Below are 16,864 nucleotides of genomic sequence, written 5' to 3' on the forward strand. Positions count from 1 at the left end.
GTGTACAATGGGGTTTAGATAGTGAACAATGACAAGCATGCATACATCGAGGATCGGCAACGCAGTGGTGATGAAAAGATCTTGGCATACATCTTTTTAGGTGGGGTCAGCTGATGCCTGTTTTTAAGTCCAAGTGTCTGAATTATACCAGAACATTTTAGTTCTGCACCATTTTTGTCCTATTTTTAAATTCTGAAGTCTGCAACTGTAGAATTGCTACAATTTAAGTACAGATCCGCTGCAAGAACTTTAATGTAAACACAATCACAAGGAGATGCTTACAGTTCAGTAATACAAGGCCACAAAATTCGTTTCTTTATTCCCTTAAGACATTCCATAAATGAGAAGCATTGTTCAAACATAAAGAGGGTTATTTAAGTCACATCACCATTCACAACTTTGACTTAGGTTTAGGCAGGTATAAAAACGGACTTCAGTTTTCCTGGATTAATAAGTGAGACATGGAATTTTAAAAGAAGGGTAAATAATTTACATCGGATACCCATAATTACAGCTTCTGTAGCTAGGTTACCAAAGCTGAAAGGAAAAAAAAATTGTGAAATGTTGAGTATTTTTATCCAAAGCAAGTCTCAAAGGCTGAAACACCATTTTTTAAACAGTCCTCCTATAATCCAACCAAAAATCAATAATGAGAAAAATCAAAGGTCATGCATAGCATAATAAAGAAACCAACTGCTGAAGATTCAAAATGTAAATAGTTGTTTCTTACATAGCCAGAGAATGGAAACTTAATGGAAGGGGTGGGAGTGGGGAACCCAGTTGTACTCCGATACAAAAACAAAAAAGCAAAGCAGCAGAAGCAAAACTGTAGCTGCTCAAGGTAAGCAAGACAGGAAACCACAGCATTAACATTCCAATGTGAAGGCTAGATAAAAGTATTAGAAATCTAATTCTGGAATGTCAGGTGAAACTCCTTATTGATGTACAGCTTCAGGTTTTCTGTACATGGACCAAAGCTGCTATTTCTGGATTAATGCAACCTGCATAGGTCTCCCCTTAGATTAAGCAGAAACAGTTTCACTCCCAAAGCACAGAGGCATCTTTCAATATATGCAGTACAAACACTAGAAAAGCAAAATGAATGACTGACTTAAGACATGTAGCCCTTCTATGTTAGAAGTCTTTCCTGGAATGGTCCTTAACTCCACCACAATATGGAAAATATAAAAACTTCTAATGGAGCTATGTTTTGTAGAAGTTTAATTTTCTTAGGTCTGGGAACGGAGATGCAAGCCTTCCTCAGGCTGGGTCAGGTGCTACAAAAGGAGTTATGCTAATCAGCTTCAATACAAGTCCTTAAGTGGTGCATTAGTTACCCAAAAAAAAAAAAAAAAAAAAAAGGACAGTTGTATAGTAATCCTAACTTGTTCATTTTTGTTTTCTGCACTGATGCAACTATTGATTGGACACCCCTCTCCATACACACACTCAGAAAGAATATAAGTGCACCCAGAAGCCAAGTTTTGTAAAAGTTCCAATCTCCTTAGCTAAATTTCTGCTGTTGATTTTTCACAGCAAAAAACTGTTTAAAAAACACTCTCATGGTAATAAAATGAACGATGGTATGTGGGACCACCATGGGAAACATGAGTCATCTGGCATGCAAGCACAAACATAAGTTTATGATTGCTGTATTAGTCTATTACATATACACATTCCTAGGCCTCACCACCCTCTTACACCACCAATATTTATATAATTCCATAAATGTACACAATATCTTACAAACATAGTATACACTGTATATTATTATTAGACCAGTGAAGATGGTATTTTCAGCTATTTCCTACCTCCTGTATTACATGAGCAAGATGAATTTCCACAGAGCTGACAAGTGTTATTAAAAACTCAACAAGAACTTAATACATACAACTAATGGAGAATGCACAAAACAAACAAAAAACAAACATTCCCTTTCCCCCCTCAAAAACCTCCCACCACTCTATAGTTCTTAGAATTTTGCAGGTTACATGGAGGGGTGTACTAGTAACAGAATTAGTAAAGCAAAGAAAAAAATAAATGCATTTCCTGAGAAGGTAATTTAATTTAGAAACTGAACCTACAATAGAATTGTGGATAAAATACTGAATATGGAGAACTATTTATAAATGTATACAGAATTTCATCAAAAGGTGGTGAACTTATTTTTAAATTCTCAACTAATGCAACTTTAAAGCTCATAAAAAGCTTGCCTGAGATTTACAACATCAGGCACCATGGAGATGAATTAATCTTTTCCATGAGTGATGTTAATAGCATAATTCCAAGGATGTCCACAGATGCGTAACTAGCATTTTAAAAATGAATCAGAAAAACAGGTTAGAGAAAGTTAATAATCTTAATTTTATACTAATTAGGGGAAATTAACAGAAACTTATCTTAGAAAGTTTCCTTAACTCCAAAATTATAAATTATGTATAATTATTTAAATACAGAGTAAAACAAAGCACTCATTCCTACAGGCAATATGGATTCATCTCAAGAGCAGCTTCAGGTGATCAATGACCAGTTACAGAATTTAAGGCTTGAGATAAAGCTATGTCTAAAGTCACAGGCCACTATTAAAGGATGAATAAAGGTAGCAGTAGCTCTTGGTTTGTCACTTAAAGAAGAATTTCAAACAACTTTCTATTTTCTACTTAATTCACTATCTAAAGCCACCACCACCTTCACTGTGCTTCCATTCTCTTTGCTGAATTGGTTTATTTACTAGTGATAGATTTCAGTGTTTAAGTTTTAGAGCCAAACCTACTTCGATTACATTTTATATTTTAAACCAAGAACAGCTATGAGATGTATTAAACATTTATTTCAAAAAACATTCAGGGGCCTACTAACTCACCAGTGAAAATTGCTCATCAAAGCAAATTACCAACAGCATCATTATCTGATGGTGGTTTTAAACACTGGCATATTGTGTGTTTAAACACTGGCAATTCAAAACCAGGAGCAAAGAAATATGGCTTCTGAAAAAAGATGCAACTATGCTCCACTAACAAGCTTTTCAAGTAGCAAGGGAAAGAGCCACCTGAAATTGATACAGTTTTCACAAGGAAAGGGTCACTTTCGGCAGGGTTCAGAAATGTGGTTTTAATGGTTAAAATACAAAATATAGGATTTATTTTTTTTTCTATTCTACTGTCTTTCAAAAAATATTTGAGTGAAGTACAAAAGCTGAGCCTTTGGTTCACCTTTCATGACACAGACATACCATAGCAAACATCAAATGTCTTCACATTGATTTGCTGGTGTTTCCCATGTCTCCTCATCTACATAGTGAATCACCTGTGATGCCTGACCTACGGCTGCTTTTTCACTTGGATCTATAAATAATGCATCCTGTTCTTCTTCCGCTAATTGAAGGTCAGAGCTACAAGAAACATTAGATCCATCAAGTCTGTCTGTCAAAAACTCCGCTGCAGCTCTAGAAGCTGATCCACTCTCAGTTTCAGCTGCTGGCTCTGTTTTTAAGTGAAGTCCAAACATGTCATTTCGGATGATGTATCGAACACACTGCAGAATCACATTCCTTTCATGCCGTATGTCCTGGGCTAATAACTAGAAGAAAAAAAAGAGAAAGTGATGCAGGTTCTGTCTTCTCGTCAGTAACAGATACAAACTAAACAAGATATGATGGCGTAGTTAATTAAATGTGCAAACTTATTTAAATTATGTAATAGGTTTGCACGCAAGACCTGGAACCCAAGAGGCAGGAGAAACAAACCTATTACTGTAGATTGGATCAAAGTACTGAACTCAATCTCAGTACTAGCACCAATTTACAGGGAGCGCTGGCAAAGTCATAGACTCATCTGTAAACTGGGATTACTTTCCAAGGATTCTGCCAGGCTTGTAACAGTGACACAGTTACAAGTGACCCCCAAGAGAGGGGTGTTGGGGAGTGCACTGAGGGAGGAGCCACAGCCCCCTAGTTTTCATTAAAAAAAAAAAAAAAACACGCAAAGCTTCTTCAGTAGACTGCTCAAGACATTATTTTCTTTGAATTCCTACTAATGCTTAGAGAAAGTTAGCCTAATATTTACAACAGTTTGAAGACTGTAGCATGTTTTTAGTGTTGTGAACACTAGGAGTAAATAGATTTTCAGTAAGCTGGGAATATAAAGTAGGAAGTTAAACCTGTAACGATCTTATTTATAAGAAACCAGTTGTAAAAAGTTGCACTCAGCTGAACTTGGAAAGTAAATATGTGATGGGAAGCAGTTTTTTGTTAAAATTTATTTCCAGCAAAGTAGCCATTTAGAAGGGAATCTGCTTATTGAGAATAGCTTTTTTAAAGAATTGCAGGCACTTAGTCCATAAGATGAACTAGTTACACTTCTTTGATATTTACCAATATCTAACATTTTTGGTATGACCGAAGACAGTTCAGCTAGTGAAACGTGCTATACTCAATATATTGAACACACAGTGTGGGGACAGTGTAACAACATTTTTGTTACTGTAGTTGCAGAATTCACAAGTAGCAGGAACAAGCAGATGTGATGCACATCCTTGAACACATTATATTCAAATCATGAACAACTGGATACACCACATCTTTTTATTCTTCTGTATGTACTGACAAATATTTGATGAAATATGACGTACACGTTTTGTTATTCTCGGTCAGTCTGTATACTACAGTATACAACATGTAACTAAACCTTCATTTTCATACATGGGACTATGCTAAACATCTTGGAAATACGGAAGGTGATTTAATGAATGCCAACAGAAAGCTCTGCAGTACTACTACCTGCTCTGCTTTTTTTTAAAAAGCATTTTCCCTCACAAAGCATTTTCTTTCAACAAGAAAATCCCTTGGGGGGAGGAAGGGAGGTGGATAGGTTTTCTACAGGCTTCCTGACTTGGTTTCTCAGCATTTTCACCGCATAGACCACTTTCCACAATGACAATCCTCTTCTGGAAAGATTCCATCACAAATGCCCACTCTAAATCTACACTTTTCCTGCTATAGCCATAGTGATGGATGTATGAACAAGTAACGTTAGGACAATATGAAAGTGAGAAGACAAAAATAAATGTGCTTTACAATTAAACATCTGTTCCAGACAACTAAGATCCCCAGCCCACATATCGTATCTATGCAGTTTATTCCCTCTCTCTGGCTGTAGGACTTCACATTAGTAGCCAAGTCTTTTTTCAGTTTTTACTGGTCTGATCCCTCAAGTTGCTTTATAGATTGGTTCCCTCCTCAACATTGCTACACTTCTGATTTCAGTACTGCTTGAAAGGAACCAAGGTTTTGTTTTCTTAACCCCCAAGCTTTGTGTGCAGCATGATTGCCTCTAAGAACCATCTGCACATCTCTCACAATCTATTTCCTGCCGTTACTGAGGCCTTGGACATTGGTGGCACCTCAGTCTTTCCTACTTCTCTCAGTCTCTGGCACACAACAATTTAATAATTTGATACACAGGAAGACAGACTAGATGATATAATGGTCTCTCCTGGCCTTAAGCTTTATGAAATGACAGTTCGCTCACAGCTGAATCTGCCAAAAATATAAAAGGCAACTGTGTTGGATGAAGACAGGTTTCACTTCCCGCCCGGCTTAAGTGTAGTTGGTCAGAGTAATCTATACCTGTCTTCAGCTAGGAAAAAAAAAAAAAAAAAAATCACAATATGAAGACTCATTGCTTTGGCCAGGGAGGTTTCACCTAAATCTTCAGAACACTAGTGGTTATTCAGGTCAATTTGTGAGCCACTGAAAGTTATATTTCTACATAGCAGAGACTTGTGTATGTGGGAGAGGATGGGGAAGAAGGACAGAAGAGAGTTGCATGGGAGGCCTGGTAGCTATTCTAGCTGATAGGAAACAGGTGCTGATGGGGCACAAGATCACCATCTAGTCTGTCTCAGCCAGACACAATATAATCACACCCTCCCTCAACATGGGGCCTCACATGAAGAGGACTACAGGAGAAAAGAAGAGGAGACTCAGAATAAGTGCTGGACCACATAAAAGCAAGCAAGATTTAGAATGCGGCTCTTGTTTACAGAAAAAAATGCCCCCAATGTAGCTTCCTAATTATGAGTACGTCTACACAGCAGGGCTAACGTCAAATAAGCCATGCAACTTCAGCTATGTTAACTGTGTAGTTAAAGTTGAAATAGCTTAATTCGGCTTTAGGTGCTAGCCACACAGCAGGGAGTTGGAGGAAGAGCATTCTTTCGCCGACTTCCCTTACTCCTCATAAAATGAGGGTTACAGGAGTTGGAGTAAGAAGTCCTCCAGCTTGACATTATTTTGAAATAACGAGTTACTGTATAGGCATGTGAAGCAAAATGCAGGACAATGTAGCACTTTAAAGACTAACAAGATGGTTTATTAGATGATGAGCTTTCGTGGGCCAGACCCACTTCCTCAGATCAAATAGTGGAAGAAAGTAGTCACAACCATACTTTCTTCCACTATTTGATCTGAGGAAGTGGGTCTGGCCCACGAAAGCTCATCATCTAATAAACCATCTTGTTAGTCTTTAAAGTGCTACATTGTCCTGCATTTTGCTTCAACTACCCCAGACTAACACGGCTACATTTCTATCACTGTATAGGCATGCTCTTTGTTATTTCAGAATAACTGACGTTATTCCAAAATAATGCTGCTGTGTGAATATACCCTATGTGACTAAGTTTTCAATTCTGGCTTGCCAAAGCAAGCCACTATCCGAACAGTACCATGGAGTCATCTGTTTACATATTTGTGCTACATTTCTGCTGAACTGAATTTCATCCAGTCACCATATTAAAAGAGCTGATTTAGACATATTTATACAGCAATATGATTCACGCATAGTTAAAGACAGACCCCTCTGTGGTAGGCGACCATTATTTGAGAGAGAAAAGTCCTTTACCATTTCCAACAGCGTTGGGCGACGTTTGGGCAGTACAGGGAGCGACTTCTTCCTCCATCTGTTAGAGCCTCTACAATTCCCTGTGTTCGTATTTGAGTTCACTAATGTTGCACTTGTAAATTCTGCAGGTTCCTTGCGGTTTACGCTATTTGGCCTTTGAGGGATATTTGAAGCCGGAGGGATATCTCGGAGGACAGTCTGATTTTCCTTGAGAGCTGTTGTTACAACTTTGGCAGGAATTTCTAAAAAACAAAAACAAAATAAACCGAACAAGAACAAAGCTGTAAACTCTCAAAGTCCTAACAATCTCAATAACAATCATCTGTCAAAGCTGACGGCTCACCTAGTTACTACTGGGAGTAGCATGCCCTGCTCTAATGATCAAGGAATTCCACAGAGGAGGAAATCTTATCACCATTCCCATATGAGAAAACAAGCCCGCCAAACTTAAGTGACTTGCCCAGTAACAAAGAATCAGCAGTGAGACTCTGGGACAGAATTCAGGTCCCTCTGCCTTGCAATCAGTCCCATGCGCTATATATTAGAGCAGGGGTGGGCAATAATTTTTACAGGGGGGCCACTTAATGAATTTTGGTATGTGGTCACAGGCTGGCTCCACCCCTGGAAGGGGAAGGACCTGGGATGGAAGGGACAGGGCTGAGGACTAGCCCCTCCCCACCAAGAGTTGTGTGGGCCAGAGGTTTTGAATTAAATACACAGCAAAGGGCTCATGGTTCCCGGCTCCCAGCCCTGCTGCTACCATGTTGCCTGGCAGCCGCCTGGGATTGCTACCGCTATTTAAAAGGTGCCGTGATCGGGAGCCAGGAGCCATTTTAATAGGATCCTGCTGCCTGAGCCACTGCCTGGAAATTCAGTATCATGGATATCGGGAGATAAATAGAAAGTGAACAGATGCAGTCCGCAGGCCGGATCAAAGTGTTAGGCGGACCAGATCCCGCCCCGGGCTGCATTTTGCCCAGGCCTGCATTAGAGCACTCTGCTTCCATTTTATAACCCAGTCTGGAGTGAAATACACGGACAAGAAAAATAGCCTTAAGGTTAGGTATATCCTGAGACTTGCAAAATCCAAACAATTCCCTGCTCTGCCACAGGCTTCCTTGATTACCTTGGGCAAGTTACTCAGTCTCCGTGTTTCAGTTGCCTGTATGCAAAATGGGTGGTGACAGAACTTTCTCGGCAGGGTGCTATGAAGATAACTATATTAAAGACTGTGATGTGCTCAGATAGTATTGTAATGAGGACCATGTAAGGCATGATCTCCACATATAAGAATGTGTACTCAATCTTCAAGCACTATAAGAATCTCTAGTGGTAGCTTCCCTATGTGGAAATTGCTAGTCGCTTGGAGATTAGCTCATGGGGTGAATGACAGCATCTTCCTGGCCCTCTTCACCCAACACAATTTTAGGATAAGAATTCTAAGGCTGTTTTCCCCCTCAAGTACATTTTTTCCAAAAATTATACATCCTATCCCCAAAAAAGCACTTATCCCCACATTTATATCAGTCCAAAGGGGTAGGACAGAGCATATAATCTTTTGGGGATGGAGAGAAGAGGCAAAATAAGAAAAACACAACACTGTGAACCTGTCACCTTTGGAGGAAACTCTGGAATATAGTATTTAAAAAAAAAAGATTATTAATAGACAGTTGATGAACTCAATCACAGGACTGATCTGGTAGACACTTCTGATGTTCTCACTCTGACTCCTGAGTGTACAAATGGTACATTGTGGGTGCTACTGTGACATAAATAATGAGTGGTCTTTCTTCCAGGGAGAAACAATTGCTCTCAGGGTAGGCTTAATGAAGTCTGCTAGGTTTTCCCTACCCTTCCATCATTTCCATTCATCCTGTTACCTTCATCATCCTCCATTTGTGACTATGTTCATATGAAGTACACTGAAAGCAGACAGAACTCCAAGCCTAACAGCAGAAAACCTTCCTCCTTGACATACAACATATGCTACCTGTAACACATGTACTCCCTCATCTCCTAATAAGCCAAAGCGAAGAGCTACGGCTGCTCTCAAATACTCCACCAGCAACCTGAGGTGCCAGAAACCAAGATGACTATCCTAGAAGTAAAGCCATTAATGTCTGTTAGATTTAAGAATAAATCTGAGAACATAAAAAGCTTCACATTTACATATTCATAAGTGAAGGCGAGAATATAGATAGGACAACAGGGAAGGAGGGGGAAAAGAAAGAGGGGCAAGAGAGAGCAAGTGCCCACATCACATGCCACCTTCCTTCTCAGACTGCCCTTTACACAGAGATGAAATGGCCTTTTCTGGTATACAGTGGATTCCTTTGATATTCACAAGACAAGAAAAAAAGCTTGTTAGGCCGCAACTCACCCTCTGGCTCGCTCTCGGTATCTGATGCGCTGCCATAGTTGGCCACCAGTAAACTCAGGGCAGAGGTTACCTGCTTTGGAATGACAGTCACCCCCGACTGCCCATCCTCCACAGTTGCTCCATCTTTGTCCGACTCTGTGAAGAGAGAACAAAGACTTTTCACCACTCCTATATATCGACAGCCAGCTTTGTTACTAGATCTTCTCTCAGAGAATATGTATCTGATACTGGACGAGGTTATTCAACCCCATTGCCTGATATTTTCTTCTTTCCAGAAAAGGCAGCAGGAGCGGTCTAAACACTGGATTTATAGCCCTGACAAAGACCCCAAGGGAAAAAATAGTGTGACTTCTCTGAATAAGGAGTTAGCTCCATCTTCACACAGTGAATTTAATTACAGGTTTTGCTATTAATTGTAAATAGAAAAACTTTAGTTTTCTGGATGTAGTTGGGTGATAAGTATATCCAGAAATTCATCTTTTACAGGGGGAAGAGTTATATTTAAATTTACACCTTCCAAAAGGTGAAGAAATTTTGAGATCATGAAACCACTTTATGAGACATTCAAATCAAAAAGATGATGGCAATGAGATCTCTGAGAACACGGCTACTTACAATACCATCTATATGGATGCCGCTTTACTGATTTAAGATCTTATAATCAAAGTTGTTCATGATAACATAGAATGCTAGGGAGCTAAAGGGATCAATGACTTATGAATAGCTGCAGTTGGGCAGTAGGAAAACTCTACTAAAAGCATCCCAAAGTAAACAATTCAAATCACAGATGCAAAAGGCTATATTACCATGACACCACATCCTTTGGAGATATCACAGATTCCTTATGGTTAAATGCCAGCATTTGAATACAATACATTTCAGTGCTTTTACTGTGAACCTACATGGAAATTTGGAGGGCGGGGGGGGGGGGGGGGGGGGGGGAGGAAGAAAGAAATTCAACCCCTCTATTAGGAATTAGAAAGGTATCTGTTGAAACTTTTTGTGCAAGTCTGGTTCAATTACAAGAATTAAAAGAAACATTACCTGAAATCAGGATTTATAAAAAAAAATTTAGTGCTCAAACCCTATACTGATTATTAAAATGAAAATTTGCAAAATGCACTTTGCCACTATGTGTATTATACTTTTTACATTTCAGATCATGAAATCAGTTTCACTTTTAAGTTCTCAATATTGCAGAATTTGGTTTCAATAAGAGGGATTTAAAAAAAAAAAAAAGCTTTTTTTGATGAAAATGTTACTAAATCTTTGTTTTTAAAATCAAAGTTAATTCCAGGTCAAATTTAACACTGTCCCTTTAATCTATTTATTGTGGAGCTGTAATACTGTACAAAAGTCCTACAGCCAGAGATGGCAGCAACAAATTTATGACCTACTGACCTTTGAATTGCCTTGACCATCATGCAAGAAAAGTCCCAATAACATTTTGAGGGGCAGACAGAAGAGTTGTCAAGTATAACACACTCACCAATGGCATCCTCTAAACCAAGTGTAAAGTCTTTGAAAGACAAGCTCTTATCAAATCACCAGTGCTATTAAAAAGCTGTTACCTAACTTTTTCCCACTGAAGTAAAGGATTTCTCCAAGCTCCTTCCCTTATCTTACCAGCGTCGCTATCTGCCAGAATGCCAAGTGGGTCGACATCCTTCATACAGGTCTGTGCATCTGCAACTGGTCCACTGGCTGCAGTTTGAGCTTTCAGCGAAGATGCACTACTTCCATCATTTTTCTTAAACTTCTTCCAGAATGGACGCTTCTTCTTCTGCCTTCCATGTTGCCCAGAAGTCTCTTCATCTTGTGGAGCTTTCCACATTCCTATCATTTTGCTGGAGAAAAGAAAATGTAAAATTTACACAAACAAAAGCACACAAAGTAAATGAAACTAATCAAGGTTAACACCCCCTTTTTAAAACAAACTCTGTGCCCTAAGGCAGCCAAGAGATTAGAAGAATATTTTGCTGTCCGTGCAACATTTTTCAACTTTCCCTGTCTTACACTGCGTCTGCCCTGCTTCAATACTTTAATTCACCAATTTCAGCATATTAGTCGGGACATGTAGATGACTAGAACAGCTATCTTCAAATGCTTTACTTGACATAATGGAAGGAGGAGAAAGCTAGGCTGGACACAAACATGATAAGAAGACTAGAAAGAAAGTGAGACAGAGAAATGGAGAAACACACACATTCATGGAGATAGGACAAATTATGAACTAAGAAAGTTAATTGATCTCCAACACCATGGTTGGAAAGATTCCTAGATTCTCCCTTTCACATTACAAAGTCGACATTCTCTTTATTCAGACAAATAAGGCCATCAAAGGTAGAAAAATAGAAAGGACAATATCTGTCATTAGCACACATCCATTACGCCTTAGTTTTAGCATACATAGCTACAGCATTGTGCAGAATACTAAAGCCTTAGATGCATCAGACCAGCATATAACTAGGGATATAGTCAACTAATCACTTATCAAGCTTTTGCTTATCAGGATAGTTGACTAGTTCATCAACTAGTTGTTTACCCCCGCCACCATCCTTGCTGCCGCTAACAGAGGTAGCAAGAGGGAGGGAGCAGGAGCTGGCGGGAGCTGGCTTAAAAGCCAGTTCCCCCCCAGCACCATCTTCGCAGGGAAGTAGAGGGATCGGGCATGAGCTGGGATTTAGCTGATTCCCAACCCATACCCAGTCCCAGATGCTGCAACTCTGCTTTTTAAATGTATTAAGAGCCTGCCAGCAATACTTAATCAATGGTTCCTAAGAGCAATACTTAATTAATGTTGCACAGTTTAAGGGATGCTTTGATGCTGGAGGTGCTGTCTTTTAACACCAAGACATAAAACCAAGGTCCTGACCAGTTATGGTCACTAAAAATCCAGGGCACTTCTCAAGAATCAAAATTGGATATTCTAGTCAAATTCCAATTTGGAAACTGCATTCTCTCTTCACCAGCTGGTTCTATTAGTAAAAATTTATTCTTCACTTCTTGTTCAGAATTACAACATTATTGTGCAGTATTAACCAGAAGTTACATTTCAGCCTGCAGAGAGCTGCATTTAAAGTGATAGGTGAAATGGCCCTTCATAAGGATGGTGAGAATTAACATTTGTAAAGCACTTCAAAGGGCCAGAATTCAGGAGTGTTATAGAAGAATTAAGTATCAACTGCTTTTTAAAAATCTTACTTAGCTATTTTCCTCAATAGGAAAACTTTCAGCGAGCAAGCTGAATTCTTTCTGTATGTCACATCAGTAAATTTGAAAGTTTAAGCACCAGTTCTAGTGTTGTTGATATTCATATTAGAGATTGCAGATTTTTGGACAGCAGATTCAATGTATAGTGCTAACAGTTTGGAAAGAAACTTTTTAAGAAAGCCAGGATAAGAGAGGTCACAGAGTGAGAACAAATAGGAAATAGCTAAGGCCATTTTTTTGATCATGCCTCCAACCAGAAGATTTAAGTGTAATCGCAGAAAGACTGCTAAGTGCTACTGATCTATCACAGCTCACTAGTGAAGCTACGTGTTATAACAAAAATGATTGAATACCACTGACTATTATTTGAAGTGCCACTCTTTCACACATTCAGTACTTGAAATTCACAACTAGTACCGAGAATCAAACACTTGTAAAGGGTAGCCCTAAAATTAGAGATACATTCACATAAGGAGAATCTCATCTTATTCCTTTAAAAACAAGAGGCTTTGCTATGGGCCAGGAGACATGTGTAAAGGCAATCGAAGATGTTACCAGAGAAAGTGACAAGAGTAACTTCTGAACCATCATCTACAATGATATTTGCAATAGTGGACATTATCAAATTAGATTACATGGGTATAAGCTCCATATTGCATTAGAGATGTGAATATTTAACCAGTTAACTGGTAAGACTCACCCTTAACAGGTGAGGCTTACTGGTTATAGTTAACTAGTGGGGGCTGGAGAAGCCCCATGGTGCCTGCTGCAGATGAGGGGAGGAATAGTGGGGGTGCTCCAGCCCAGCTTGAGCAGCCCCCTCTGTGGCAGGCTTAGCCCAAGCACTCTGCAAGAAGGGGCAAACTGGCCTGCCACAACGGGCAAGGGGACTGCTCAAGCCCAGCTGGGAGGGACAATCCTCCACTCGCCCCATTTAATTGGCTAACCAATTAAACAGGATTTTTCACCCCTACTTTGCATTTGTGCAGCCCATCTATAGGATCTATTTGCACTTGGGTAAGCAAATCAATGTGGATAATTTCAGGGCTCAAGACAACTTCCCCACAGCTGAAAGAGAGACTCACAAAGAGGAAGGAAGGAGTCTGCCAATACAAGTTGGGGCCATTCTTGATGCTCCCACTCCCTCCCTCTGGTCCATTAAACCAGACCCTATGGGTGTGTCTAGACTACAGGGCTTTGTCGACAAAACTATACCTGCGTCTACGCTACCGCTGAGTTTGGTCGACATAACGTCGACAGAACTCACCAGTTTTGTCGACGGTGGTAAACCTAATTCTATGAAGAATAACGCCTTTTGTTGACAGAGTTCTGTTGACAGACGGCTTTATTGAATCTACACTGTCCTTTGCGTCTACACTCATGTCGACAAAGCAGCTTCCTTTGTCGACAGAACTGTATGTAGTCTAGACACTCTTTGTCGACAGAAGCTTTGTCAACAGTATCAGTCAACAAAGCTTCTGTTGACAAAAGCCTGTAATCTAGACGTACCCTAAATGTTTGAAGACTATAATACTTTTTAAAAATCCCTCCCTATGAAGCCACTGATAAAGCTTGACACGAGGCAGACAGTATGTAAAAGGAGAGAGGGAGCAAAGGCCACTCATATAAAGGTCTGGAGGGAAAAAATAGTGCAGAGTACATGAGGGGAGCAAATAAAATCCGAAGAGGGAAAAAAAAGAGCCCCAGGCAAAAGAGTAGTCAAGATGAGTCAGGATGGAAGAGTACTGCTGACTGAAAGTACCTTCAAAGCAATTTACAGTGCTAATTAGACAGCTTAGAAACATCATTCCTTAAGCTTATTGCTGCTGCTCTGACCCCACCCATCTGAAAGAATGCGGGGGGGAGGGAGGAGAGATACAATCTCTAATCATAAAACAACTCACTTTTTTTGTCCCCTCCCTCCCCCCAGCTCCACCTCCTCTCTTGGAAGGTAGGATAGAGAGTGTGTTAGACCCATCAGAATTAGGCAGGAGGTAAAGCCAGACAATGTATCTGCTTTTTCAGAGACTAAGGGTCTGTACTTTAACCTAATGACTATTGTGCAACTTAGTTTTCTTAAACAATCCAGAGAGTGGAACTCCATAAGCACATCAAAATTGCAAACTTATTGTTTCAACTGGATCAGACTCCCTACAGAACTATGAACAATGTATTAGATTTGTAACATGTTGGTGAGTTAAATGAAAAACACCATACATGTATGTAATCAAAGTGCACTTGTAACAGTTTAAAGTATTTGCAGAATAGGTACAAAGAATCTAAGATGGTATTTTTTGACTACTAGAATAAATAAAATTGTCTGAGAAAGCTTACCCAAACTGTGGAGTTGTCAACACTTCTCCTCTCTTCTCTTTTTCTGCCTGTAATGCTTTCTTCTTTTCAATGTTTGCCAACGTAGGAAAGTTTCTAGAGCAAATATAGATTTGTTTTTAAAATGTTTTACATATTCCTACTCTAAACCACATTTACAGGTTGAAAAGCACAGGAAAGTTTTAGTTGGACACAGAAAAGTGAAATATTCAAATCAAATTGCATCGGTACAAAATATATATTTCACCTCTACCTCTACATAGGTATGTGCAAGCTTTTTCCAAACATACCTCTATGACAGCATAGGATTATGCCCTACAATTTTTTATTTTAAAGTGCTTCATCCAATTTAGTTTAAACTCTCTTAAAAAGGTGCAACATATATTTTAGCAAGATAGTCTCATCCTCCAACATTTCTCAAGTGGTAACAGCTAATATAAACCCCATAATTGTATATGTATAGTTGGAATTAGGTTTTCCAATATGCATTAATCAATATTGAAGTTCATCTGCTGTTTTGATGCCAGTCACTGAGTTTTATAAAATCCCTCTACTGGCCACCTTACTGCCTATCCCTTTCTTTAGATCATTTATAAATATATTTAATAGAACTGGGGGATCCCAGAGGGACCGCACTATTTATCCCTTTTCACTGTGAAAACTGACCATTCATTGCTACTCTTTGTTTCCTATCTTTTAACCAGTTACTGATCCAGGAAAGGACCTTCCCTCTGATCCCATGACTACTTAGTTTGCTTAAGAGCCTTGCTTTGCTATGGAACCTTGCCAAAGGCTTTCTGAAAGTCCACGTACACTATATCCACTAGACCATCCTTGTCCATGTTTGTTGACCTCCTCAGAGAATTCTAATCAATTGGTGAGGTATGATTTCCCATTAAACTCTTCTCCACCATACTGTGTTCATTTATGTGTCTGATAATTGCGTTCTTTCCTATAATTTCATCCAATTTGTCTGGCACTGAAGTTGGCAATCCTGGCAACTAAAGGTCAGTAAGCCTACAGAGCTTTTTTTAAAAAACCTGGCACTTCCACAGCTATCCACCAACCAACTGGTATAGATGCTAATTTAAGCAATAGATTGCAACACTACTAAGTGTGGTATGTAATTTAATATCTTAGGTCTGTCAGAACTCTTGGATAAATACCATCAAGACCTAGTGAATTATTATTGTCCCATTTATCATTTTTTCCTCACAACCTCCTCTGCTGATCTCAATTTGGGTCATTTCCTCAGATTTGTCACCTAAAAATAATCTTGGTAAACAAACTCAAGTTAAGGAAGGCTGCTTCCTATATATGCATATATGCCTAAAAATGAGCCCTATCAACTCAAGAAAAGGATAGATTGGACGGAGGGCAGGGAGAAACATTCTTCTAAGCAGAGATGTCTCCATAATGCAGATAACACTTCTCTCCTCCCAAGCTGAACTTAGTTTTTTATTTATAGACTGTTAACCTCTCTCAGGACATATGTCCAAAATTTTGGACAAAAATCAGAATGGTATTTGCCTCTTTTTTCCCTACAGGGCAATGACACAGCAGTCCATACTGCCTTAGTAACTCCCCTGATGGCCTCACATACAGTTTCAAAATGGGCGGGTGGGGGGGCGAAACAAAGCCCGTAGAAGTTGGCCTTTCAGGGCAGATGAGCAATTGCCCTAACCCAACTCTTGAGACCTCTGAGGCCTTCTCTTTGTACATGTTGTGTTAACTAGGATTTTACCATGTTAACTAAGCATGTTTACCATGTTAGCAACTGTTGTAGTTCAAACACTTGCTAGCATGTTAGCAAGATATGGTGTGCCGTTCGTACTTCACTAGTATTTACTTCAACCTACTAACACATTAAAATATGAACTGCCTCATCTCTGCTAGACTTTTGCCATGTGTTAGAAAACAGGGGATTTAAAAAAAAATTTCTCTCTAGTGTGGTTACAGTTGCAGAAGGGAAACAAAACCAGGCTAGCAGAAGAGTTTACTTCAGCTAAAGGACCACAGGCAAACCAACCCGATCTTTTGG

At 39.4% G+C, this 16,864-nt stretch overlaps 1 protein-coding gene across 1 annotated transcript in view; it reads right to left on the reverse strand.

Moving 5' to 3' along the window:
• Positions 1-284: 284 nt before the first annotated feature.
• The window catches only part of NUFIP1 (nuclear FMR1 interacting protein 1), a 29,206-nt gene continuing 12,626 nt past the window's right edge, over positions 285-16,864 (reverse strand). Inside the window, exons 6-10 of the mRNA XM_006124407.4 lie at positions 14,827-14,919; positions 10,906-11,126; positions 9,280-9,414; positions 6,900-7,141; positions 285-3,579 (exon numbers count right to left, since the gene is read on the reverse strand). Of these exons, the coding sequence (XP_006124469.2) occupies positions 3,244-3,579; positions 6,900-7,141; positions 9,280-9,414; positions 10,906-11,126; positions 14,827-14,919 (1,027 nt within the window). The 3' untranslated portion in view covers positions 285-3,243. The remainder of the gene's footprint in view (positions 3,580-6,899; positions 7,142-9,279; positions 9,415-10,905; positions 11,127-14,826; positions 14,920-16,864) is intronic.

This window comes from Pelodiscus sinensis, chromosome 1, assembly GCF_049634645.1.
Source record: "Pelodiscus sinensis isolate JC-2024 chromosome 1, ASM4963464v1, whole genome shotgun sequence".
Classification (NCBI taxonomy): Eukaryota; Metazoa; Chordata; order Testudines; family Trionychidae; genus Pelodiscus; species Pelodiscus sinensis.